Here is a 27794-nt window from a genome sequence, read left to right as displayed (position 1 = left end):
CAATACTGTTGGTGATATTAGGGTGTTTCTACACTATGTGTCCTTACCCTGGTACCACACTGATTTGCGCTCTAGTGGAATGAGTTCACTGTGGTGGAGAAGGTCAAAGAAAAAATAGGATATGCAAAGGCACAGGTTTGTGAAAGCAGGTGGCTGGGGTATGCACCGTTTGCAGGAATCTGCGAGTAAAGAAATGTCGAAAGCGTAACAGTGGGTGGCGTTAGAAAAAACGAAACGCTGGAAGACACCAGGTGAGAAGGAGACCCGGAGTACCAAGGTCAGCTGCAGAGGCAGGCGGAGCCCGCGCCGGCTCAGGACGCGATTGGTGGCGGCCTTGGGGGCGGGGCCAACGTCACTACGCAGCGGCTCGCAGAATCCTCGCGCGTTATGAGCGCCGGCACCGACTCGCGGGCGCGGCGGCCCGGAGTCGGGGTGGGAGTGGTGGTGACTAGCTGCAGGCATCCTCGTTGCGTCCTCCTGGGAAAGAGGAAAGGCTCGTTCGGAGCTGGCAGTTTCCAACTTCCTGGGGGTCACTTGGAGTTCGGGTAAGCAGCCCCCCGCGGCCGAGCCGGGAAAGGCGGAACACGCTGGGGCGGACGAGCTCTTGCGCTGCGTGCGCGACGCTGCGTCCTTTCTCGCTCGCTGCTCTGTGGCTTCCTGCGGGGCTCTGGGCCGCGGGGATGCCGGCCGACGGGGGGCGCACATCTGGACCAGGGTGGGAGAAGGGTGCTCTCGCCCACTCAGCCCTTGCATCTCTGCGCCTGCCCTGCCGCGGCTGGGAGTTGATTCGTGAGATGTGTTTTCCTTGGTGCTTACCCAGAAAAGACACAAAGCGGGTATTTGTAAACCTCGAGCAGTCCAGCGTGGTCAGTCAAAAGATTTTCGAGGTTTCCTGGTGATTTAAACGCACGCGGGTGTACTTACTGGTGCCTGCCCGCGTACGTCCAGTTGCAGGCTAGTGAAACTCTCTGAGCCTCAGCTTCCCCATCTTTAAAATGGGGAAGGAGGGCGAAGTACTCTCGCAAGACCTCTGCGCTTTGGCATGCTGTGATTGGAGGATACATCAGACTGACAGAGAAAATTGGACGGTTAAGAGGCAGTTCTGCCTGGGATTGGGCCAAAAGGTGCATTCTGAAGTGGAGAATACGGTTCGAGTTAATAGCAGGCAAACGACATCTACAGCGTTCAGACCCAGGGCTTGTTTTTCCTTTAGTATCAAAAGTTCCAAACCTACGTAAAAGTAGAGGAAATAGTGAATACGAACCCATCGTTCAGCTTGTTCTTGTCTCTGCTTTACTGCTCCCCAAAACAGACACACACACCCCTTGTTTTCCAGACCATTTCAAAGGACATCTCGGAGATCCTATTATACCACCCCGAAACAGTTAAGTATGTACCTGTAATAAACTTTTAAAAACAGAGCCACGCAGCTATTTTCACACCTCACAAAATAATTCTTTAATAGCATACCCAATCTGCCGTTTTCCCCAATTGTCTTGAAAGTTTCTTTTTACTATCTTGCACCAATGGAGATCACACGAAGGGCGCGTGTTGCCTGTGGTTAATAAATTTTTTAAATCTCTAACCCTAACATTCCCCCCAGGCTATGTTGAAGAATGTGGTCCACCTGTTCCTTGTAAAGTGGTAGTTAGAAGTAGGGGCTTGATCCTGGTGCCTTTTCATCAGACTGTTCTTTATAAACTGTGGGACTCTTACGATCTTCCAGCACATGGAGTTTTTAAAAGTCTTCACAACTTTAGTTTTTATTTTTTTAAATCTGTATATTTTTAAATTGATTTTAGAGAGGAAGTGGAGGGGACAGAGAGAGAGAAACATCGATTTGTGGTTTCACTTATTGATGCATTCATTGATTGCTTCTTGTATGTGCCCTCCTGACTGGGAATCGAACCCACAACCTTGGTGTATCGGGAGGACGCTCTAACCAACTGAGCTACTTGGCCATGGTGGTCTTCAGAGTTTTAAAAAGCATCAGTAAGTTTATCACTTTCAGGGAATTAAGATGAGCCATCAGTTAATACATACCCACAGTAAGGAGCAAATAGTGTATATAGACACACCATATTAGTTAGTCTGTTGTCGGCGGGCATTAGCCAACCTTAGATCACAAATGAAGCACTGGTCTAACTAGTGTATAATTGCTAGAGCAAAGGCTAGTGGTAGCAATCTCAATAACACAAGATGATGTTGGAGTCTTGACTAAATATCGACTGATAAGAGCCAACTTTGAACTTCAGTGAGCTTTTTACTAAGTGCTAGATACAGTCTATGCTAAGCTCCTCACACAGAAGCTTTTACTTATCTGTGTGTAACTGGTGTGCTGAGTGAGCTAAACCTGATGGGAAACGACCAGGTAATGGCTTAAGTTCCTCCTCCCATTGTCTTCAAACAGGATTTATCTTTCCCATTGCTGCTGCTTCCGCTGTGTTTCCTGCGAAGTCGACTGTTTTCCTGTCTCTTGATTATAAAAGTAAATCACATTTTGGCTGTTGTGATCCACTTCCAAGCATTTCTCTCTCCCTGTGGAGGGGAGAGGGGATGGGCCCCTGATTCGCTTTCCCCACCTCCTCCTCTTCTCCTGTGTCTGGGCTCCGTCCTTCTGCGGTGAGTTGGGGAAGAGGGGGCGCAAACCCTTCCCAGGCCCGGTGCTGCTGTCACCCATCCCTGCTGCCTGCTGGGAGCAGGGTCACATGTGTGCTGGCTTTCTCGGGCTGTGCTTCTTGGTTGTCTGGAAGCCTTCCAGGGACTTCTGCTCTGCACAGCTCTCTGACGTAGGGGAGTGACTCATGGTGGCACTGGCCCCCCTCCACTGGCTCCTGCTTTTGGCACGCCACCCTGCATTTGCTTTCTGCTGGGGTCCCCAGCAGTCTGCCTGGCCCAAAAGGAATCCCCAGTGGGAGTAATGCTTTCGCTGCTGCCCGTTTCCCTTGCTCAGCCATTGTGGGCCACTCTGGCCAGTCTCCTTCCTTCCAAGTTTCCCAAGTGGGAGTGAGCAGCAGCCTGTATGTTCACAACCCTGCAGAGGTCATGTGTATCTGAGAGATACACACCCTTACAAAACACACGTTGTTACCAAACCGACAGCTTAAATGTCATGGTGTAACATGAGTCACGTACGACCAGACATGACCTTGAACCTATGCACCCGATATAGGTAACAGTATTTGAGGAAAGAGTTTGTATGTCTCAGATCAGCCATGACCTCCGCAGGGACAAGCATCCCTACACACCAAAGGACACATTGCAGACTTACCTGAGAGCTGTTACTCTCCCAGCCCCTCTTCTCTGAGGCGTTGATGTGGGCCAAGAATTTCCATGCCTCGTCACGCGTGTCTTCAGCAGGGCTGCGACACAGCAGTATCTCCTCCTTGGGAGTTGCACCCCATCTCTAGGACTAACTCTCCTGGAGCACCCCTCACTTGGTTTGGGGGCAGAGTTGGCCCCACATCAGCAGGAAGGGAAACATGCCCACCAGGTAGAAAACCCACAACTTTCTTCCCTCCCAGAGACCTCCTGACTCTGTGTGGACAGGGTAGGGTGGGCGCTCTGGGGGCCTCAGCAAGCCCGTGAGATCACGTGGCACCTTTTGCTCTTCTTCTGTCCGCTTGGGAATTTGGAGGGATTGTTCTCCATTGTGAGGCTTGGATTGCAATTCTGAGGCTCCAGGAGAAAACGTAGTCCCCGTCCTGATAATACACAGGCAGCAAGTCCGTGAGACACTAATGGACTTGCTAGACAAGTCCGAACTTGAGACACTATCATTCTGGGGTTTTTTTTTTACATTATTCTGTTTTTACTTGTCCCAGGTAGAGAGAGAGAGACTTCAGACTCAAACCTGGGTCTAGCTGACTTCAAACGCCGTGCTCTGAATGACAGACTGAACCGCCTCCTGGTCGCATGCGGCTTCCAGGTGTCGGAACTAGTGCTGAGCTGGCTACAGGCTTCCGTTCTGTCTTCAGATGACTAGACACAGGGGACACAGAATGTGTAGGAACTACTGTTTCAAGGCAGGGACCAACTCCAGTTCCTTTTGCTTTCCACCAGAAGTTTCTACCCAAGAAATTCTGGCAAAAAAATAAGGTAAGTAAATGGAATCGGATACAATGGAGTGTTTCTGTTTTCCAGAGAAAGCTGGGAAGAATGTGCTCGGAGGGAGACCTGGGAGGAAGCAGCTCTTCGCCTGAAACACGTCCGCTTTGCCTCGGTTGTGAACTCTTTCGTGGAGAAAGAGAATTACCATTATGTCACCATATTAATGAAAGGAGAGGTGGACGTGACCTATGACTCAGAACCTACGAATGTCGAGCCCGACAAAAATGAAAGTAAGAGAATTCTGTATGATGATGCCTTTTTTTTTTTTTTTTTTTTTTGTGGAGAGTCTGTCATCTGAAGGAATATTATGTTACATTGCCCAATGAGGAGAATTACATCCTCTTCGCCTAGAAATGTAAATCTACTCAAACCTGGCGTCAGGAGGCCAGAGCGGGACAGAGAAGGGGCCTGGTTTGCATTTTGACTCTTCCAGTTAGGACTTTGTGACCGTGGGCGAGTCAGTGCGTTATCTTCTCTCTGCCGCCTTTCTTGTCATTGTAACAGGGACTGACTGCATCAGGCGGGCTGCTGTGGGGGAAAAGGAGTTACTGCATTTCAGAGTCTGGTGGGCACAGGAAGCAGTAAATGTTAGTTTTATGATGAGTGTTTGGTTTTGTTTTGCTTTTTACAAACTCTGATCTTAAACAAAACATTCACTGTGCCTTCTTCCTGAGCTTTCTCACCTGCACGAGAGAGGTAACGACTTCCTTGTGTAGGGAGTGGCCAGCCAGCCAGAATAGTTGTGACCTTGGCGTTGGAGGGAGGGCCCTGACAGCCCGCACCGTAGTGCCTGGTCTTTATTATTTACTCCGTGTTCAGCGCGGTTCTTGGGGCTTTGCGTGTGTCATCTCTCTTCAGATTTCATAAACAGAAAAGGAGCTGCAGAGGAAAATAGCGAACTCGACGAATAGGTTATTTGCCATGTGACACTTTGCTCAAGTGGCCTTATACTGGGCCCACCCTGTAAATACTTAATTTCTTTTCTAATGTGGGATACTCTCTTTATTCAACAAATCCTGTGTGCCAGACACTGGTGTAGGCAGGCACTGCAGAACCGGTGGTGTATAGAATAAAGTCCCTGGACTTGACCTTTAGCAGCGGGAAAGGCAGCAAATCAGCAGGTATTTTATGATAGTAACAATAAGGATGAAGAAGAAAACGCTGTGTAAGAGAGGGGGGCCGGTGGCCAGGCGGGGCCTCAGGGAAGGGGCTGTGTAGACAGAGGCCTGGAGGAAGTGCTGTTTATGGAAAAAATAAATCACGTCTGACTGTTTCAGAGATGGGTTTGATTGAATGAACCCAAGGGCGTGTTCTAACCGAAGGTCTCTCGAGTCATATGAATATTTTAAACAAAATAACTTTTGATGGGAGAGACCTGGTTCTTCCAGCTGACACATGTAAAGAATGACGGATCAGCAAATCTGTTACTGTGAAGTCAGTTTATTAGTGATCTGTTCCCGTGGAAGAGAATGGGACTGGGTAGAGTGGGGGTGAAAGGTGAAGTTTCAGGGCAAAGCAGGGCAGCAAAAGTAAGAGCGACTGAAGACCAGGGTGGCCAGAGGCCAGTGGCCCGGGAGCCAAGAGCACCCCGAGCCCCCAAGGGAGAGAGTGAGTGCTTTGTTCTGAGGACGTGGTGGAGAGGGGAAAAAAGTTACATACTGATTGACGGGTAAATGTGGTGCCAGCTTTCCTGGGGGAATGTGAGTACCCAGACTTAGGTATGTGTGGGGTCTGTTAGCCCGAATCCTTATCTTGCTCCGGACTCCATTTGTTCATCTTGTGTAAAACAGATAGTTAATTAAAGTTGGGGCACTTTCTACAGTTATTTATGGGCTCTTTCTGTAAGCATCAGGGACTCCCTCGTAAAACAGATAGTAACCAGAGGTAGATGATTAACCAGAGTTGTTTTGTGGGCTGCTGCTCTGGGCACCGGGGACCCTCTCTTGCTTTCCAGGCCCTGAGACAAAAGCACAGTTTCAAGGCTTTCTTTCCCAGGTAGTAGAAACGCTACATAGAATTTCAGGGACTTTCCTCTTTCTTGCTAGCAGAGTGTTTCTTGTGATGTTGGAACACCTGGCAATGTTATCAGACCAGGCTCAGGACTGCTGAGTTCTCATGTGAGACATGTCTCCTTCCTCCTCCCTGCCTCAGTTTACTGTTCATTCTACCTAAGTGGTAAAGGCCGTTTCCTGGCAACCAGGACGCCAGACACTGGCTGGTAACAGCAGCGCAGTCTCAGGGTTCTTCCTGTGCTGTCTCCTGCTTCATAACTGCTTGGAATCCCCTAAACTGAACTAGCAGAGTGTGAGCTGAGCCGTTTTACTCACAACACCTCAGACACCAAGTGGGTGGGTTTTTACTCATGCCAACGAGTTCTCCAACTCTGCAAAAGCCAACCGGCTGGCCTGCAAGGCAGTTCAGTCCGGACCCAGCCTGTGCAGTTACCCCCAGACCCCAAAAGCTAAGAGCTTGGTTGCACAGACTGCCCCCACTTCAAACACCATGCAGAAGGACTGGCTGCCTGTGATTTTGATCACGTGACTATATATCAGTGCTTCCCACAGCCCCTTTGCCAGGGTCAACAATTTGCTAAAGTGGCCCACAGAGCTCAGAAAAACACTTCACTTACATTACCTGTGTATTGTGAAGGATATAACTCAGGAACAGCCAGATGGAAGAGATGCACGGGGCGAGGTGTGGGAGAGGGGTGCGGAGCTTCTGTGTCTCCCTCCCAGTGTCTGGGTGTGCCCACCAACTCGGAGGCTCTCCAGGCTGAGTTGTGTGGGACTTTTACGAAGGTTCCGTCATGTAAGAACTTAGGATGGATCCCGTGACTGTCCGTTGGTGGTTAACTCAATCTCAATTTCCCCTTCTTTCCCCTAAGGTGGGGTTGGGGGTGCGGCTGAAAGTGCCCTGTCCTCATGTCTTGGCCTGTCTGGTGACCAGCCCCTACCCTGAAGCTGTCTAGGGGTCCCCGGCCACCAGTCCTCTCATTAGCATCAACGTAGGTGTGGTTGAAAGGGGTATTTTATGAGTAAAAAAGATGCTTCTCTCATCTCTACTGCTCAGGAACGTACAGAGCGTTCAGGAACTCTGTTCCAGGGAAAAGGGGTGAAGACCACGTGTGTATTTCTTATATCGCTTGTCACACAAAGCAGCACCCCAAAAGTATCCAAAAGCCTTTGGTTGGCCTAAGGTGAATTAAAATTGTTCACGCCTCAAGGAGTGGAAGGCCGGAGACGTAGGTAAGAAAGGTGCCCGGTTTATTGGCGGTATTCTCTACAAGTCCCTCCTACCTCTCACGTCCCCAGGTATCCCAGATCGAATGAGGGGCTGGAGAGGAGAGAGCCCAGGACATCAACAGTGCAAACAAAAACCAATAGTCTGGACATTCGGAAGCTGTGGAGAGAAGCAGTTGATTAAGTGGCCTTTTAATATTAAAGTAAAATTTAAATATGCCTATTTCCATTTTAGTATTTTTGGTAGGACTCTGTTTACTTTTTGTGAAGCAAAATATATTGCAGGTAACTGAACATGTAAACATTAGTTTTGAGGTGTAATGTATTCAGGTCATCAGCACAGGTTACTGTTATTTTAAGATAGGGCCCTCAGCTTGAAAGAACATTTCCTTATTTTCATCTTTCCTATGGGCAGAATGTCCTGAGACTAGAAGAGACGAATGTGATAGAATCTGGAATCGTTTTTTATGCTCGCATGCTTCTCGAGAAGCAGACGTGGAATGGAAGGCGTTCGTTGGTAGAGAGGGTGCAGAGGAGGAAGCACGGAAGGCCCCATTGGCTGACAAGCCTCATTTGGCGAACCCCGGTGCACATCAGGGCTTCTCACCTTGCCCTCCTGAGCTGCAGGCCTGGGGTTCTAGTTGCTGTCTAGATTTCCCCCCTGGTGCTCAGAATGCATCTCAAAGGCAGCTCAGCAGCTCCACTTCAAATCATACTTCTCTTGCTTTAACGACCCTACAAAGAGCAGGTATTTTGGCTCACTCACCTGTGACTCTTTGGGGCTGACACTGGCCTGGCTCATAATCAGCGTCAGAATGTGGTGAAGAGGGAACAGGGCAATGAGGTGCAAGCACACCTGTTTCCGCAAGGTTCCTGACATGGCAGCTAGACTGGCCCACTTTTTAAATGACCTCCAAGAGATCACTCTTCTACTTCATGAAGTTCTGTATTGAGTTTTTGGTATTATTGTATGGGTTGTTTTCCTCCTAGAATATCATAATTTTTTAATTTAAAAATATGTTTTAATCCTCATCTGAGGACACGCTTATTGATGAGAGAGAGACATTGATCAGTTGCCTCCCACTCACGCCCCGACTGGGTATTGAACCCACAGCCCAGGTGTGTGCCTGACCGATACTCGAACCCGCAACCTAGTGTGTGTGCAGGACGACTGAGCCACTCCGTCAGGGCTGGAATGTTGTAGTGTTAAGTAGTTTCTATATGCTTTGTGGCTCTTTTTTCCTTGTGTGTAACTTTATGAGCGCGTCCGTCTTCATTGTGTTGACTCTGACATGCTAATCACCTCAAATCAAGGGGCGTGGTTTCATAAGTCCCAAGGTTACTGGCACCAAGTCAGAGTTTGTCAGAAACGCCTGTTCCTTTCTGCATCCCTTAGTAAGAATATAGCAGAAATTACTTTTACTTTTTTCCCAGTTGAAAGCTCTGGTTGATAACCAGCTGCACCCTGACCAAGGGGCAGGGGCTCAGTGAGGCTTTGCTTTATTTGTGACGCAGAGATGCAGTGTCTGCCCCTGCTCACCAGGTCCTGGATCTCGGAGCCCTGATGCGGTTTACCCGTTAGCGCAGCTTCCCTCCACCCGTCTGCCCCAGCCGACTGATTATCGTTAGGGGTCAGCCAGACACTTCCTTTTCTAGGAGATGGGGTCAACTTTACCGACAGCTCTCCTGAGACTCAGTCAGTTCAGCACCTTCCCACACTTCCTGGGGCAGTCTCTCCCCTGTGTGTGTTAGTTTGTGGTCAGCTGCTCACCAGCCCTTCCTGAACTTACTCCAGTTTCATGGACTCTGCCCACCCCCCAATCCCCCCCAAGTAAACTACATACTTGGGTTTTCTAGGCAGAGAAATAGTTAATGGCAGAAGCAGTACTGACACGTAGGTCCATTCATGCAGTCATAAAGGAACTTACTTAGAGCACGGAATGTACAGCTTAGTGTCATACATGCACTCACCCGTCACGGGCATCTGTGCTTCCATGTGACTTACATGTAAATCACCAAAGAAAATTCCATTCTCTAGAATCAAGCGGTGTGATCTCATCAGCCCTGAGGTTACTAGCACCAATCAGAGCTGATTTCTCTAGGGTTTCACATATTTTACAACTAATAGACACTGCTATGTCGTTCTTGCCTCAATAGTTTTCAAAACCACGAGTCTCCTCTGTGTTTGGCCCCGAGTATTCTTTCCTCTCTGTAGAGCTTCTGCTGCTGGTTTGAGAGATGCAGGGAGCGGAGGCCTGTTGTGACCTTGTAGGTGAGGAAACCTGTTACTGTGGCCTGGCCCCTAGTGTATCAAGCTCTGTGCACTTGGTTTAGTGCAATGTCCAGATGGAAGTAGAATCACATGAAATCTGGGCTTCACCACAAAGTGGGCCTTGTAAACTCACCTTCACATTCAAGTGACGGCATGTTTTAAATGATCACCATTCTCTTCTCAGATCTTCATTCTAGACGCAAACCTGTTTGTGAGCCACGCTAACTGCATAGCACCCCTACGGCACTCTCACCAGTAGCAAATTATTTTTAAGTTTAATTAACTTTTTAAGTTTAGGTTAACTTGCCAAAATGAATAACCTTTGTTTCCTTTCAACTAAATAGACCTGGTGTCTGTTTTTCAGGTTGGGAGTGGGTTCCTTGGGAAGAATTTCCGCCACCGGACCAGCTTTTCTGGGCGCTGCGCTGTTTGAAGGAGCAAGGCTACAACCCCTTTAGAGAAGATCTGGACCATCTGGTGGGCTACGGAGGGAATCACCCGTGGATGGACGAGACTACCTGACTGAAAAAGACCAGACAGAGTAAGGTCCCGTCGGAGAATGAAAAGTGTCTATTTCAGAACAACTCCATTTTATCCAAACAGTTCCATATCGTTGCCGGTTTCTTTTCTGTCTCTTAATGTACCTGCACCCTTCAGTGCTTGTGGAAAGCGTTCCGGGAGTATGTTCCGATTGTATTCCGTGAGTGTACAGAGGAGTTGTCCCGAGGCCACGTGACATGTGACCCTGTACTGGAATGAATGTAAAAGCAGACTTCAGAATCCAGCCCTCCTCTATTAATATGAACCAGACATTAAAGAAGTGTGTAAAAATGCGAGACAGTGCCACTCTTCTGTTGTCTTTGTTTCATTATTTTTCATGAAAGTTACTCATGTGAACCTGAGATGAGTTTTGTTACTTATAAATGAATTAACAAAAAGTTCTTACCCTCTTTTAGAAGATAAAGAATGGCAGTGTGAGCCTTTGAGAAACCTGCCAAGTGCGATCACTAGTTTAGCTGTACACAGTGCAACTCTATACAACTATATACTGTGCAGGCACAAGCCAGAATTCTACTAGTAACGTATAAGATGCAACCAGATTTACAGAGATAATTTTCTAAGCTACACCGAAGGGAGTTTAAATTAAAATAACAGTATAAGGAGTACAAATAAATTAGTTTATTTACAGAAATTATAGTAATTACAAATAGTACAAATTGAAGCAATTTCTCCTGTTCTGTTGACAGAAGCCGACAACCTTCACCTTTTCTTTTTAACTTCACTGACTTTAGAGAGAGAGGAAAGAGTTTGGGGTTGGGGGAGAGAGAAACCGAGCTGTTGTTCCACTTAGTGATACACTCACTGGTGGATTCTTGCGTGTGCCCCGACCGGGGAGCGAACCCACCTCCTCTGTGTACCAGGACCACGCCCTAACCGACCGAGTTACCTGGCCAGGGCACAACCTTCACTTTCAAGGAGGATTTTTGCTATCTTGACGTGATGCACATTCAGTGATCTGCCGCCTTTTCTAAATAATTCCAGGAGGCCCACTAGTGACAGGTACACGGGTCATTTCCCTGAAAGCTTGCCCCAGAATGACCACACGCAAGTCCAACACAGCTGGAAGAGAGCAGGGCAAGGCCGCACTGAACTGAATCATCTCTTTCCCCCCAGCAGTAAATTCGGATTATCCTCTAAATAGTCACCCAATGACTTAGAACTAAAATCATGATCTTTGCTTTAAACAGAAAGCCCACTGTGACTTTCCATGGGGCACAGTTCCCCAACAGCCAGTATCGCGGGGCTCTTTCCCCTGGCTGGCTGCTGTGGGGAGACCCTCCCGCAGCACTCAGCCCCGAGCGCTGTTCAGTCCGAGTCGCTGCTGCTGCTCGAGGAGTCCGTGGACATCACCTCCACATCGTCTTCGTTCTCTTTGTTGTGCCCCGGCGGCTCCAACAGGAAGTCGCTGCTGTGGTTGGGCGGCAGCATGTTCATGGCCATGTCACCTGACTGCCAGGGGTACTGTGGCGCAAGGACATCTGGAGGAGAGAGAAGCACGCGTAAGGACCTCTCCCCATCATCACCTAATTCGAGGTGCCTCTTTCCTCCGCGCAGGTGTTTGGAGGCGCAAGCCTAGAGGCCCCACCCCGACCACAGCCTGCGAGCCACCCTGACGAGCAGTCTCGGCGTGGCTGCTTCCGGGAGGCATTTCCAGTTTGGTCCTGGCCGGTGAGTACAAGATCCACCTACACCACCACCATCTTGCAAAGCTCTGTATATTCTTCACATGTGTAAACAGCTAATACAATCTGTACTGCGTGTTACGAGTTTAAACTGCGGTTTAGCCTTTGGTTCCACACTTCTCCTTGGCTCCCCAAACCCTGAGACCATCACTCCTTTGCCAGCAGCCGCAATACTAAGCTTTGTCAGTAGAGGGCACTGGAGGGCCTCTCCCGGGGTGGGGAGGAGACTGGCGTTTCCTGTGGGACCCCAGGCTTCCCCTCTTACTCTGTGGCACCTGGATGCTGGACTCCTGCTACTGGCCTGGCCATTTTCAGTGGCCTCCCTGAAGACGGCTTCCCAGCAAGTCTCACCATTACCCCAAAGCGTGGCCTTCTGGTCCGTCTTCCTGGGGTTCTAGTGGGTCGTTTCCTGCTTGCCAGCTCTGGCCTGTGACCCCCCCGTGGAACTGCTCCGCTATCCAGGGGCCAGGGCAGTAGCCCCTGTACCAAGGGCGTCACGATGTGAGCAGCGCTCTCGGGGACGGGGTGGGGGAACCCTGGGCACTCTGCCTTGCTCCTAGAGGCAGCACAGCTCCCCGTATCTACTGCTCCTCCCATGATGGGCTCGATGGCCGGAGAACAGTGAGGAGCACCCAGGGAACGAGGGCGCGGGGAGGCCACCCGCTGCTCTCTGGGCCGCTCACACGCCGATGCTTTCAGCCAGAGGGACAGGACCTTGTCTAGAGCACGGCGCTGACGGTGAGAGTGTTCCTGGGATGCGGATGTGGGTAAAATGCCAAAACGTGGCTGACGGACAGGGCGGTTTCTCCTTAGCTTACTAAGTGTTCTACCAAATCAGAGCAAGTCACTTCTAGGAAAGATAAAATATGGGGAACGTGAAGTACATGCAAGAAAAGCACAAACCCGTGTGCAAAACCTGGGGGAGCCTGAAGCTCAGAAGGAACCAAGTCTCACAAAACTATTTTATAACATTATTAAAGGCCTATAAGATTTGTTATGCGTTTGTTAACTTGGGGGTCTTTCAGGAGTGTATTACTTTATAATCTTTAAACTGAACATATGTATTTGCTACTCTGTTTATACAGTATTTTCACAATTAAAAAAATTGTGTTTAGAACAATAAAAATAATGAGAGCAGCCTGAGGAAAATGGCATATTCACCAATGAGAAACAGAAAACTCAGTTTACCCTATTTCATAACCTCCATCTAGAACAGTCTTTAAACCAGAGAAAGCAGAGGGTGGAAGAGGCGGGCAGGGAAGCTTGCCGTTAGCACGAGCTGGGTCAACCCCGGGGGCCGGCGCCCTCCCAGCCAACACACCTGGCAGTCGGCCTGCGGCCAGCGCGTCCCCAGGCAAGTGGCCGTTCACGCCGTTGGCGGAGGGGTTGTTCATCTGGCCCAATAACCCACTTCTCATCTCCAGGTCAGTCGGGTACGGTCTCCGTGGGTCCCCTAAAAACAGGCCCGGAAACAGAGCACTTCTAGTTTGATCACACGTGACTAAGCATTCATGCCCCCGAAGTACTGATTGTCCTTGGTTCACTTGGAAAAACTCAAGCTGTATCTTCAGTTTTGGAATACAAAGGTCATCTTATCAACTGCTACTGAGAGGATTATATAAAAACATTTATGTATTTTTTAACCCTCACGTGAGGATAATTTACTGATGGAGGGAGGGAGAGAGAGAAACAACGACGTGAGAGAAACACTGATCAGTTGCCTCTCGTGCCCGTCCCAGCTGGGATTCCAACTGCAACCCTCTGGTGTACAGGACAGAGCTCCAGTGGAGAATCAGGAGCCAATAATCTTTATTTCCGGTCACAAAGCATACTAAACAGCAGTTCTGGATTGATAAAATCTTGGCCAGATTTGGACCAACTATTCGGTAATGTTTCTCACAAACTTCCTATTACCCCAAACAGTATAGTTATCCTTAGTTTTTTTTAATATGGCAAAATTACCAAAACACCACCGGGAGTTACTGAGGCCGAGAGATGGCTCCCCGCAAATGGCTCGTCCCTGTCTGGTGGCACAGCCGCAGCCCAGGCCCCTCTGCCCTCTCTCCAGCTCTGGCTCTTCCCAGCCCCTCGCTTGTGCCCTCGGGGCCCCGTGCTCTGTCTTTGCCACCAGGGGCCGCCACTGTCTGTGTCCCACTGGCTCTGGAAGTTTGTGGAAATCCTACTGGCTCTGGAAGTTGGCTTCTAGCCAGCCAGAGCTTTACAGGCATATAAATCTATAGCTTTAGAATCATCACATATTGCACTTTTAAAAATTTATTGTTATTTAAAAAAATGAAACCAAATAGTCCGTAGCATAGTAGAAAACCAAACTGATAAAATCCATGACCTATATTCTTGTAAGACTTTAAGGATATGAAAATATAATGATTTACATACTCTATATTTAAATGCATTCCACATTTAAATCTTTTTTCCCATTTTTGCGCACAGTCACCTAAGAATTCTCAAAGCCACGTCAATCTAGTAAAGAGGGAAGCGTTCCTACCTGGAACCCAGGTCAGGGGGGCGCACACGGCATTACTCGCGCTGATCCTGTGCGCGTACTTAATGATTTCTTCCGAGGAGATGGCGCCTGCGGGAGTCGGGAGTCAGGTAAACACGGGAGTTTAACGATGCTCATGACCACTACATATGATACTTAAATGTTAGATCATCTGAAGATAATCTACGTTACCTGCCTTCCCTGGTATCTGCATGTATATCGCAAACTTAAGTCATACATGTATTTCCAAACCAAAGAGCAAGACGTCCAGCTGACGTAAGGAAAGCAGTACATTTGGGAGACCAGCGTGACGGCGCTCAGTGACCTCTGCTCCTAACCTCCATCCCACTCTGCGGCTCTTCCGGGAGCAGCAGCGAGCACACACACGAGAACGGGGTGCCCGCCTCCCGGGGGCGCTCACCTGCTGTCCCACCAGGGCAGCGGCTCACACTGCCACTCAGCAACTGCACTGGAGTAGAAAGATGCTCACAGCATCCTCATGAAGTGGAACACAGTAAGCTGTGAGGCGGGACAGCCTAGCCTGATTTTTTAGAATATACGTCCACCTGTGCATTCATACTGTTCTTGGTACACGTGTTTTTATAGATCTAAAAGCCACCCAGAAGGACATGTACCAACCAGCACTCACCTGAAACAAGAAAAGGGAGGTCAGACAAGGCGAGACCACTAAGTGTAGACTGCCGAGAGGACGTACCAGACTGATGTCAGAGCTCACGGCGACTCCAACGTCAGCAGGCACACTAAGGGCCGCCAACGGAAGCCTTTCAGAGAGCAGCAGGAGGGCGCACTGGCCGCTGCCCCACACAACACGCGCACGCCCCAAAGCCGTGATTCTGACTCCGTGAGGTTCTCAGTCCCACTAAGGTGGACCACGGGTGTTTGTCCATTCTGTCCTGTCTTTCAAAACCCAGTTCAACTCCTGCTTGCCTTCAGCCTACAGTTCTCTCCTCTTGTCCCAACAGTTCTGCAAACCCACTGTCTGTCTCACACATTCGGGCCCACAGCCGTACCCGGCCTTTTGTTATTGCTTCCTATCACCTGGAAAAGGATGCGATGTGCAGGCAGAGCGCCAGGAGACCGCAGACGCTTTACAAGGAAAGTTTATCAGAACCTTCTGACAGCAGTAAACGATTACTAATAGCACTCTCATCAGTTTCTTGAGACTAAAAGTTAAATTTTTTCAGGTCATTCAGTGTTCGCACAGTACTAACCTTTTCTTGCCTTTTCTATTGATTTCAGTTTTTCTTTTGCTTGGTATACAGCTGTTGCCTAAAGAACATTAAAGAGAAATGTGGTTTATTCTTAACTACATCAAGCACAGTTTTTTCCTTAACTCACAACATCGTTTACCCCACAGGGCCAACATCCAGTTTGGAACCCCCCCAGCTCACAGGCGACATTCGACATTTGGAAACAGCACTGAGTGTCACTGACATCACACTTACACTTAACGAAAGAAACACGTTCCTGAATGAGTCTTCATTCACAAATTAGCTGCTGGAAACAATGTATAAATTGGACACTTCACGAACATTTTTTTTATGTCTTCTATCACAGAGAAGAGACACAGACCACCATGAACCACTATCCTTTCACCTAGTTCGAGGATAAAATACCCAAATATTCTTGCCATTGACAAGGTGTACTCTGGGACCCATGCTCTTATTCATGCGCCACCACTACGCCCGTGCTTACTGCCTGCTGTGGACCGCTCCCGCTTCCCACAACGGCACGTACGCTGCGGGCAAAATGAGGGGAGCCCGGATGCGCATCCTCACCCAAACCCAGTGGTTAAGAATATGGCGCCGGAGAGGCTTAGGGTTCAACTCCATCTCTACTTCTTACTCTCCTTGAACAAGGAAGTCAGAGCTTCATTTAAAATCTCGGTTTCTTCAAATGTGAAATGAGAAAAGGGTGCTGGCGCCCAGAATTGCCATGAAGACTGAGATAATGCACCTGGCATGTCAGGCACAGGGCCTGCCTGGCGCACGAGTGCCCGGTGACTGCCGGCTGCCACGGCCTCTACAGAGAAGCCCAGTGCTCACTGTCTTCGGCTCAGGGATTACGGGTTTGGAAATTAACCTAAAGAACAATCAGAAATGCAGAAGGAGAAAAGCTTTTCCGAAAGGATATTCACCAAAGCATTATTTGTATCAAAAAGTTAGAAGATTAAACAAGGAGGATATAATTATAGGGAAAATGCTGAAGTGTTAATAAGTAGTGACAGAAAACCTGTCAGTACCCTGCTAATTACAATACAGTGAGAAATACATACACCTGGGACTGGAGCTCCACACGAAACTGAATAGCAGCTGTCTGAGCAGTGGGACCAAAGGCCTTTTCATCCTCTGCTACTTTTTTGCATTTTCTGAATATCTTTTGATAAGCAAGTATTACTTTCCTAATGAAAACTAGATTTTATTATATGTTTTTAAAGAAGTATTTACTTGGGGTCGTTTCTCTAGCAGAAGTGGTTAATTTACCCTGAACCTTTCAGGCTTCTAGGTATTAGAGCCCCTTTTGACACATTTTGAAGAGATTTACCGGGGTTAGGGATGCCAGCTACGTCTGGTCCACGTGAGACTCAAACTCAGCTGTGTCTGCAATACCGTACAGCAGTGACCTTAGTTTGTATTCAGTGAAGTAACTGGGCAAGTGAGCAAATAAACTGCCTCTTTGAAACAGTAGCCATTAAGAAGAAAAGGAAAAACTAGGGCGCTTGACGTCTATCCTAACCGCACCTAGTTTAGGGTGGAAACCAAATAATGAAATTTTTATTTATAAAGTTGGTATATATTTTGAAATATTTTTATAATTAAAGTAAATAATAAAAATGTCGTTCAACGGTAATATGGCTGTCTGAAACAGGAAGTAAAAAAGAAAATGACAACGGCCTTTCGTTAAACCAAAACGACAAGTTGTCACTTTCAGACTTGGAAAACCAAGTTTCTGCCACTTCAAAATACTAGTAATAGACTTATTTCTCAAAAATACCTTAAATGGCCCTGACTGGTGCGACTCAGTGGGTGTCGTCCTGCAAAGCTAAAGGTCCCTGGTTCAATTCCCGGTCAGGGCACATGCCTGGGTTGCAGGTTTGGCCCCTGGTTGGGGTGAATGTAAGAGGCAACTAAATTGATGTTCTCTCTCACATTGATGTTTCTCTCCCTTTCTTTTCCTCCCTTCCTTCCTCCCTCTCTAAAAATAACTAAATAAAATCTTTTAAAAAATAGATTAAATAAATGATATCCTTGTTAAATAACCCGGCTGCCAACTTACGAGTATCTGTTCCGCTTCCTTTAGCTGTTTCTGCAGTTGCTGAATGTCACTGTCTCTCTTCTCGACTTCTTTTTCTAAAAGCTGCATCTCATGGTGGACTCTGCCCTGATCAAACGCCAGTTTCATCAGTTCTTGAAACTCCCCATCCCTGTGAATCAACAGCTCCAGCACCTGTGAAACAGCGGTAGATTAAAGGAGATAACAGTATTAAAAAGCTCCATTCCAATGAAACAAGGAACCCACCTGTTAATTTGGGGGACATAAAATTTTAATACCTCCAGGTATTTTTAATCCTTATTAAAAATAAAAATAACCTATTTATAATTACTTTGGAAAACAGATTAAGATTTTCTTCTTTTTGTAATTATACTCTATTCTTTCATACAAAACAAAACTATTCTTTCATCAGTAACAATATGCCAAAACCAGTTAGTTTATTCATCTCCCAGGGAAGAAAAAACTTTAAAGTTTATCCTGAAAACACAATGCAGTGGAGGTTCCCCTGAATTCTGGTTCTTGAGATGATTTTAGTTGGCACCAAGAACTTAAAAAAGTCTTTTATTATTACATATTTGTGCTAGTATTAGAAAAATATAACTGTCACACAGAACCTGTGACTTAATGCCTAGTACTCTTTAACAGGATAAAAGAGTGGTTTTAAAAAACAGTAAGTGAATTTTGGCAATAACTATGAAGATTAAGAAGCAGAAAAGAGAAAGTTCCGGTTCAGATTGCTAGGCTTTCATTGATTAGCATTATGACAAGGGACGGTCACCTGACCCTCGGAGCCTGCTTTCCCATTGGGAAGAGGGCGGAACAGCAGTACCTGCGCCCTCAGAGTTGCTGCCAGGACTCGTGATGTCATGCATGCTAAGTACACACGGAAAAGCTCAATGAAGGGTAGTCGTCATCATCGTTCCCCCCCCCCCCCCGCACTACAGGAGATGCCATCTGATCTAAATACCCTTATTTTACTGCGTAATAGGAAGTAATATATCTTAAAGGAAATTGCTATCAAAATTCAGAATCAATTTTAAAATTATTATTATAAATTTGTTAAAGATTGAGAAATACATGTGTTCTCAAGTTCCTTTTGATACTTAGCTCCTCTCATTTTTAAAAAATTTTTGTTATTCAATTACAGTTGTGTGCCTTTTCTCCCCATCTCTCCACCCCACCCCAGCCGAACCCCCCTCCCTCCCCCACCTCCACCCTCCCCCTTGATTTTGTCCATGTGTCCTTTATCCCCTCTCCTCACTGTCCCCTCCCCACTCCCCCCTAGCTATTGCTAGATTGTTTCTAACCTCAATGTCTCTGGTTATATTTTGTTTGCTTTTTTCTTCTTTTGATTATGTTCCAGTTAAAGGTGAGATCATATGGTATTTGTAGAGGCAAGTCAACTATCAGATACTGAGTTCCTCTCATTTTTATAAGCTACAATACACAAAAGATTGAGTTGCATCCTGTATTGAAAACTTATATTAACTACAGGAAGCGTTTTCTGTAAAAAGTGTATTCCATTTAATAGGCCTATAATCCACATTCTTCTCAAGTCACAGAAGAAAGCTAGGTTCCATTTCCGTAAGAGCTTTATTTAAAAGAAATCATACACCGAAGTGAGGAGTACACATTAGTTCCATGACAACTTGTAAGAAGTTAACACAGTCTGACCTATTTTTATATACTACCAGAGAGTAGGAAAAATCCTCTTTAGATTTTATTGTTGAGTAGAGAAAATTAAATAACTAAAGCCAGAAGAGCTGGATTCTAGTTCCGCTTATCCGTGAGTTTTTAGCTCACTCATTCACCCTGAAACAATCTCACAGGACGTTGTATGGAAGACCACTAAGGTCCCTTCTAACTTTAAAATTCCACACGTATGAAAATGTAAAAATAAAATGGCGGTTAGAAAGTTTTCACATGGGCATGTCCCTCAAATCTGTAACTGTGTTAATGAAAACTGTACAGGAACTCACAGGACTGAGTACAGAATACGGCTCTCAGAACTGCTTGCCCGTACAAAGTGTAAGGAAGGCGGGCGCTGGCTGTGCAGGCCGTGGGCAAGCCCTGAATAACCCGGGTGCGGGCTCAGGGCAAGCAAGCACTGAGTGCCTACGGACCAAGTCAAAACTCACATTTCACTTTCTGCTCATTTTGTATAAATTCATAATTAATCACGTTATTTATTAATAAAGCATCTGAAACTGATATTATTCTGTTAACACATTTGTCTCTAGCTTCATTCTTTTTCTGAAAACAAAACAAACAAAAAAAACCCACCCTAATATCCCATAAGTTAGCAGCCGTTTTCAGCTCGTAGCCTTAGCTGGTCCCCCTCCTGCTGAGAGAATTAGTGCCCTGGGGCACCTCTGTGCGAGGGCATCAGACTTCTCTGCCCTGGACACACGGCACACAGTGACATGAAGACAGTCCCGGGCTACCGGGTAGGGAGAAGAGGTTTATCAGACACTGTCTTCTGTACTCCATCTTTAAAAAGGTTAACCCTTCCTATGTTCTCTTTAAAAGCTTCTTTAAAAAATTGTGGCAACCCCCCCCCCCCCCCACATACTATAAAAGTTACCCTCTATGAAGCGTTTTGAACCAGGAGAGATTTTTCAAGATGACAGCAGAGTAGGTGGATCTTGCACTCACCTTTTTCCAGGACCAGACTGGAAATACAGCTACATCAGGGAACATTCACCCTGAATAACCAATTGAAGACCAGCTGAGTAGTTACGTCTGTGCTGCACTGAGACTGTGCCGGCGCAGCAGCTCGCATGCCATGGTCAGGGTCAAGCCTCTCAGGCAGCCAGCCTGAGGGCCGGGCCTGTGCACCAACGGGCCCACAGCAATCCAGGCTCACTCGTACCAGGAGGACCCATGTCACCCACACACAGGACGTCCCTAGAGCACCCAGCTCAGGAGATCAAGGAAACTGCACCACTGGGTCCCCCTGGACACCTACTACTCAAGACCAACCAAGACTGGGAGTCACAGCAGATCTAATACACAGAAACAAGGACAAACAGCCCAAATGGGGAGATGAGGAAACAGGCCCCAAGTGAAAGAACAGAAGGAATCTGCAGGAAAAGAGCTAAATAAAATTGAGGCAGAGAACCTACCAAACACAGAGTTTAAAGTAATGGTTATAAGGATGTTCAAGGAACTTAGTGAGGACTACAACAGCATGAAAAAGGATTTAGAAACCAAGAAAAAAAAAACGGTCGAAAATTAAGAATACCACATCTGACATGAAAGATACACTGGAAGGAATAAAAAGTAGGTTGGATGAAGGACAGGATCAAATCAGCAATTTGGAAGTTAGAAAAAAACAGCCAATGGAGCAGCAAAAGGAAAAGAGAATTTAAAAGAATGAGGCTAGTTTAAGGAAACTGGGGGCAACTTGAAGCATACCAACATCTGCATCACAGGAGTACAAGGGGAGAAAAGAGGGAGAACGAGCAAGGGATTGAGAACCTACTGGAAGAAATAATGACCAAAAACTTCCCTAACCTGCTGAAGGAAAAAGACATGTAAGTCCAGGAAGTACAGAGAGCCCAAAACAAGACAAACCCAAAGAGGCCCACTCCAAGACACATCATAATTAAAATGCCAAAGGTTAAAGACAGAGAGGAAATCTTAAAATCTACAAGGGAGCTCCCAGAAGACTGTCAGCTGGTGTCTCAACAGAAACATTTCAGGCCACAAGGGATTGGCATGAAAGCATCTTCTCTGACTACAATGTAATGAAACTGGAAATCAACCACAGGAAAAAACTAAAAAACACACTAAGCCATGGAGGCTAAATAACATGTTACTAAACAATGAATGGGCTAACGACAAGATCAAGGGAGGGATCAGATGTTACCTCAAAACAAATGAAAATGAGAACACAAGAACCCAAGACCTATGGGACAGAGCGAAAGCAACCCGAGGAGGGAAATTCATAGCACTACAGGCCTGCCTCAAGAAACAAGAAAAATCTCAGAACAATCTAACTTTTACACTTAAAGGAACTGGAAAACAATAACAAACAAAGCTCAAAGTGAGCAGAAGGAAGGAAATAATAAAGATCAGAGCAGAATTAAATGACAGAGGATCTAAAAAAAAAACAAACACAAAAGATTAGTGAAGCCAACAGCTGGTTCTTTGAAAAGATAAACAAGACCAACAAACCTAACTAGACTGACCAAGAAAAAAAGAGAGAGGACCCAAATAAATACAACAGGAATTTAAAGAGAAGTAACAACTGACACCAAAAAATTCAAAGTTTGTAAGAAAATATGAACAACTATATACCAACACATTGGACAACCTGGAAGAAATGGATAAACTCCTAGAAACACACAATCTTCCAAAACTGATGAGTGGACAAAAAAGCTGTTTACACAATGGAATACTATGCAGCCGTAAAAAGAAGGAACTTACCTTTTGCGATAGCACGGGTGAACCTGGAGAGTATTATGCTGAGCAAAATAAGCCAGTCAGAGGAAGACAAATACCATATGATCTCACTCATACATGGAATCTAATGAACAAAATAAACTGACCAACAAAACAGAAACAGAAGCACGTACACACGGAGCAGACGGACAGCCATGAGAGCGGAGGGAAAGCAGGGACTGGATGATGCGAGGGGAAGGGACCAGCTGAAGAGCATACGTGCATGGCACGCAGATGTGGGGCGGCCAGAGGGAAGGGGCGCGGGGGCTGGGTGGCGGTGGGCAAAGGGGGAATGGGGACGTCTGTAATAGTGTCAGCAATAAAAATGAAGGAAAGAAAAGTTTTAAACCAGAAAAAATCACGTGTTCACTGAAGAAAATTAGGAAGCACCGAAAAGTGTAAAGAAAAGGAAATCTGCCTGTAAACTCAGCATCTACGAAACCAGTAACCTTCACTAACACTTGCAGGCTCTTCTGCTTCCACTCTTGGACAGGCTGCCTTAGGGAAAGCACCCCGACTGAAGGGCCGGCCTGGGTTCCAGAACCTGTTGTCCTCTCCATCGAACAAGGCTTTCGCGGTTGACTCAACAGATAAAAATGAACAAGTGTGTGACCGGAACTAGAAGTGTAACAGAAACAACACCTCAAAACCCCTGGCGACTACTTTCTGGAGCACACTGTCCCCCTGCAGAAATGACACAGGCAGCAATTTAAAAGCTTCAATGAGTAACTTAAAAAGACCCAATTTTACTGTTCTCACACAAAGTAAATAGGAAGCTTGCAGAAATTATGGTTTGATTTGGTACTGTTTTGAGTTAAAAAAGGAAGCCACTTACCTGGTTTTCCTCTCCAGCCTGTAACAACTTTTGGTTTCTTGAAATTGCCAGCATTTCTATGAGTTCCCTTAAAAAAAAAGAGAGAGTTAAAAACAAAACAAACAAAAAAAATCTTGACAAGGGAAATACACGAGAGGCTCCCTTAGCTTACCTCCACCAGCCAAGCTGCCTTCTCAGCATCCACAGCCCCCATCGCATGGCTACCGCCCCCCAGTCCGCCAGGAGTGCGGACCTCAGCCCTCACCAGCTGCGCTGCACTGCACTCCCACCAGCTGTGCTGTCAGACTCATTTATGAAAGTTTTACTTGTTACTACCTGGAGAGGGCGTCTCGCTTCACTTTAAAGAAACCAGCCTAGAATTGGCAGCCAACACACTAGGGGTGGTTTCTGTGCGGAAAAACTCCTACGTTAGGGATGTCTGCAGGCCAAACCTTTAGACGTGTGGGACAACAGCCCCGCCCAGCCATCTGGCCAGGGCAGGACTGAATTTCTTACATCAACCAAACAGGTATCAGACAAAAGGGATTCTTACATACTATAATAAAATCCTGTCTGTCTAGAAAGCTCGTTTAGTAGAGTTGCCAATCCTTTAAGAAAACCAATATATAGAGCAGGAAAGGATGACTAGCAGGTAATGTTTATATATTAATTCCAAATGTGCTGATAGATGAGGTTTTTCAGAGATTATGCAGGCTGGACCAGATTCACAATTGCTCCCTGACACTACTTACTACTCAGCCCGTGTTCGTACCTTCCCGCCAGCCGCCAGGCTATTTTTACCTTCCTATTTCCACTTCCTTCCTGCTCGCCTGGACCCAGACTGTTTTTCTGGGTGGTGTCAACTGGACCCAACCTTTCCCACAGCATTGTGTACGAATGAATTAGTAATTAATGAAAAAAAAGGGGCTTTGGGAATAGAAGGTCTTCATACACTTATTTACCAAATATTTCTTGAGTGCTTATTATTTGCTAGGCACTCTCTATATGTGTGGGTTACAAAAGTGAACAACAGCACTTAAATCCTAATGCAGGTGACAAAAATAACCAAGAAAATACAGAAATAAAACCAATGTTAAGGGTTAGGAAGAAAATGTATTTCATTATCATTGTCTTAACATTTTCTTTTCTCTCTTACTTTACTGTAAGAATATAGTATGTAACGCATATATAAATGCATGTTAACTGCTCGTGTTATCGGTAAGGCTTCTGGTCAACAGCTCGCTATCAGCAGTTCAGTTTCGGGGGAGTCAAGAGGTACGCGTGACTTTTCGACTACACGGGAAGGGGGTGTCCCTGACCACCGCACTGTTCACAGGCCAACCGCACTACCCCCAGCAAATGAGAGGTAAGCAGAAGTAACTGGGGCGGAAACCGCTAAACCCCCGTGGAGATGGTTTCTGTGGAGCAATGAATTCTGAGTTACAAGCAGGTTAAGAAAAACTTTCAGACTACAGTCCGTCTATACGTTTTTATTTTTAAAATTCCTGCAAAGATTTCCTCATCCTGCCTCATTTTACAAAGTAAGATGATGACAAACTGCACAGGTCACAGAATCAGTCTGGGCACATGGTGGGACCTCCTTTGGAACACCAGCCACACTGGGGCCGCCTTGTTCTGCGGAGAAATTTCCCTGCGTCTCAGGTGGCAAACCGCCACGTGCTGTCCCTCCACCACCACCACCAGCCACCCACACACCACAGCACCGTCGAAGAGGGACATTTTCACTCACCCACTGTCACCCAGTCCTTCTGGAGAGATGGGCAAATGAGACAGCATGGCAGGTGAGTCACGAGAAAACCAGAGAAAGGGAAAAAGGACCTTCTAAGACAATGGTTATCACCACAGAAGCAGAAAGAAAGCGGCCTATCACCTGTCAGCAGATGCAGAGGGACAACAAATTAATGAGAAATCAGTCTTTTTGGCATTCCAGCAAAAAGAGCAACGGGAGAACCACAGCTTCTTGTAGAGAAAGCAAAAGAGAACCCAGCATCTCAACTGTTCATGTACGACCAGAAGCTGAAGACATCTCAGAAACACGGAGGTTCTGGAGGAAAACTCACACGACGGCTCACTGCTCAGTGAGCGAACCCTCCACACACTGAATGCTTGGTGGGCAGGGGAAATTCCGTACAAAGAGGATGAAGCCGCCAAACAAGAGAACCTCGATTTGGCCTTCAATTTAACAGAACTTAGGAATTACTTCATTAGCTGAATCCAGGGGACAGCACATGAACCTCCTACAGGCACCACCGGCTTCGGGGAAGCCGGCTCAGACACCCAGCGCAGCGGGGCGGCGATGCAGAGGCCAGAACACCAGGCTGATGGCTGGCTGTCCTGCGCCAGAGGCATTCTCCGAGACCAGGGGACAGGCAGGCTCAGAAAGACAGCTCCCGAGCTAGTGAGTGTGAAACACGGGCTGCTCAGCGAAACAGACCAACCAATTACATCCCGGTAAGGAAAGCTCAAAAGAGAGACTTACTGGGCTGCCGAGCGCAGGAGTGAGAAGCTGAATGTGCTCGCTGACTAACCCAAGGCACAGACCTGAAATTCCGAGACTCAGCCCACTCCAACAAAAGGCAGCAGCCACCCCGTCCCAAAGCCGACGCAGTGACAGAAAAACTGATCACTGCACCCACACCCTATGGCTGGTCAAAATGAAGAAATAAGAAGGAACATTTGTTAATTGACTGAGACTCCTCAGCAAGGATTTCAGAAGCCAGTGAAGCATGAGACGTGGCTTTCAGGTGAGAATTATCCCAAAAGGAGGAGGAGCTCAAAGGACCATTTCAAACAGAAGATCCAGAATTCAGAGAAGTAGAAGAACTGGCTCACAGAGAAGCAACAGAAGTATTTTCCAATTAATTATTAGCTGTTCTGAATCTAATGAAACACAATTTCGTTTCACAACTACACAGCTACCTGGTCAAGGCTCTTCACGACACTCGGGGACACAGTTCGGGTGACCGGCGATTCCGAAAGCACTCATGAGGACGACTGCGGCCTTTCAACTGGCGGTGGGCCCCAGCATTTAGAAAAGCAGTGGGCAATTACCTGTCCCAAAGATGGTCACATCACACAGAGAAGAAAGTTAAATACTCAAACAGAAAACTCTGTCTTCTTGGGTCTCGTCACTAAGAAATCAAGCTGGTATCACTGACAGGCTTCAAGGACAAGGTCTCAGCCAGGAACTCACTCCAAGGCCACCAAAGACAGGCGGACACAGCTGTGAACACGCACAGAGACCACACAGTAGGACTCGCCCCTGTGCCCCAGCTTCTTGTCCACTGCGCTGACTGCAGGCGCCCCGTTTGTGCTCAGGCAGCCATTGCGTCTGATGCAGTCTCAACAGTGGATTACACACACGCGCTATTTAACTTCCGGTGTCTGTGCGCTTCCATCACATCATTTCACGGTGTGCTGACCTAGTAATCTGTATGTCGTGCTCGCTGTGGCAAGGACTAAATCACAGCAGATAAAATGCTGGTTGGTCATACAACATAAAACTTATTCCAAGGCTGTCAGCGAATATTGGCTGCAGAGAAGGCAACAGTTGAGCAGGATGAATGAATGATCGGTCAAGCTGGAGGTGGAGGGCGGGGCCCTAGAGGTTGGGGAACCTGGGGGAGGCGGCAGTGAGGGGAGGGGGCAGCAGTAAATGAGGACAGTGGAGAAGGGCTTCATCTATTGCACACTAAGCTGAAGAATATGGACTTGAGCTCATGAGACAATGGGACCCTAACAGATGCTTCAAAGCAGAACAGTATCCGTGATGCTTTTTAGAAAGACAGCTCTGCTCTTGGACAACACAGAGTAAAAGATGCATGAAGTCAACTAAAGCTGTGGGGAGGCTGCATTAAGTAAGATATATGAGGGGGCCCCCGGGTCAGGGCACAGGCAATAATCAGCCAATGAGTGCATGGATGGGTGGAACAGCAAATCCATGTTTTTCTCTAAAAAAAAAAAAAAGACTCATGATGATGATGTAAGATAGTGCGGGTGGGAACAAGAGGTCAAATCTGAGCAAAACCATAGTAACATCCTAGTGCACGTGAGGACATTAAGAGGGGCTACCACTGATCAGACTCTCCCGAAAGAGGACGGAATATGGAGGACACGCGATCGCATCCGACGCCTCTGCAGCGCACACCGCGTCCAGCCATCCGAACAGGCACCGGCCCGAGTCCTGCGTACTCAGTTCTCCTGCTACCCGCCGCCCAGGGAATCAATCCGGCCAACGCGTTCCTCCCACGCGGCCAGTCCTTCCCACCGGACGCCGGTCCTGATGACACCGGGACCGCGTCCCAGGGCTCCCGGAGCCGGTAAACTCGGCTGCTGGGTCCCTGTTTACCGGTCTGTCTCCCTCCCTTTGGCAGCGAGGGGGCAACTCCTCGTCGACCCCGAGTCGTCCAGTCACTCCAGTCTCCGGGCGCTCTGCACCCGCCGCCGTCGAAGGGACTCGCCCCGGCGATCGCTAAGGTCCGCTACGGTTCTGACAGTCTTGGGGTGCCAGGGTCACTGTCATCACTAACATGTTCTCTAACGGGGAGAAATGCCGTCTTGGAGCCCTGGAGGGCAGCGGACGCCACGGCCACGACCACCGCGCGCCGGAGTCTCCTTCCCTGCCAAGACCCCGAACCCAGCGCTAGTTCCCCGGGCCGGCCGGTCCGGAGTCAGTTCCACTGACCCTCAGGCCTCCAGCCTTACCTCGACAAGACCTCCAGGTCCTCCAGCGCAGACAGCAGCCGCTCGCGAGTGCTGTTCCCGCACGCCGCCCCGGAGCCGCCAGCCGGCCGCTCCTTCTCCTTCTCCGCGAGTGAGGATGCCGCCATGCTTCCCACAAGTCCGCCGTGGC

At 47.5% G+C, this 27794-nt stretch overlaps 2 protein-coding genes across 3 annotated transcripts; one reads left to right on the top strand and one right to left on the bottom strand.

Moving 5' to 3' along the window:
* Positions 1 to 375: 375 nt before the first annotated feature.
* Positions 376 to 16535, top strand: NUDT15 (nudix hydrolase 15). 2 transcript variants are annotated; one of them, XR_002975536.4, is made up of 5 exons: positions 376 to 545; positions 4144 to 4340; positions 9986 to 10162; positions 11737 to 11850; positions 15746 to 16535. XR_002975536.4 is itself a non-coding variant. In XM_024568547.4 (3 exons), the coding sequence occupies exons 1-3, from the start codon at positions 388 to 390 to the stop codon at positions 10141 to 10143; spliced, it is 513 nt and encodes a 170-aa protein (XP_024424315.1). In that variant the 5' UTR covers positions 376 to 387; the 3' UTR covers positions 10144 to 10454. The 2 variants fall into 2 exon arrangements, 1 of the variants encoding a protein (XP_024424315.1); XM_024568547.4 differs by lacking the exons at positions 11737 to 11850; positions 15746 to 16535 and having other exon boundaries at positions 9986 to 10454.
* On the bottom strand, positions 10788 to 27794 carry MED4 (mediator complex subunit 4). The gene is made up of 7 exons (XM_024568546.3): positions 27647 to 27794; positions 22943 to 23009; positions 17665 to 17835; positions 15600 to 15657; positions 14371 to 14457; positions 13186 to 13317; positions 10788 to 11660 (listed from the first exon to the last, which is right to left on the bottom strand). The coding sequence occupies exons 1-7, from the start codon at positions 27769 to 27771 to the stop codon at positions 11488 to 11490; spliced, it is 813 nt and encodes a 270-aa protein (XP_024424314.2). The 5' UTR covers positions 27772 to 27794; the 3' UTR covers positions 10788 to 11487.

The sequence above is a fragment of the Desmodus rotundus genome, chromosome 13 (genome assembly GCF_022682495.2).
Source record: "Desmodus rotundus isolate HL8 chromosome 13, HLdesRot8A.1, whole genome shotgun sequence".
NCBI classification, from domain to species: Eukaryota; Metazoa; Chordata; class Mammalia; order Chiroptera; family Phyllostomidae; genus Desmodus; species Desmodus rotundus.
The sequence above is the reverse complement of the archived record's forward strand: the minus strand, read 5'-3'. Positions and strand labels throughout refer to the sequence as shown.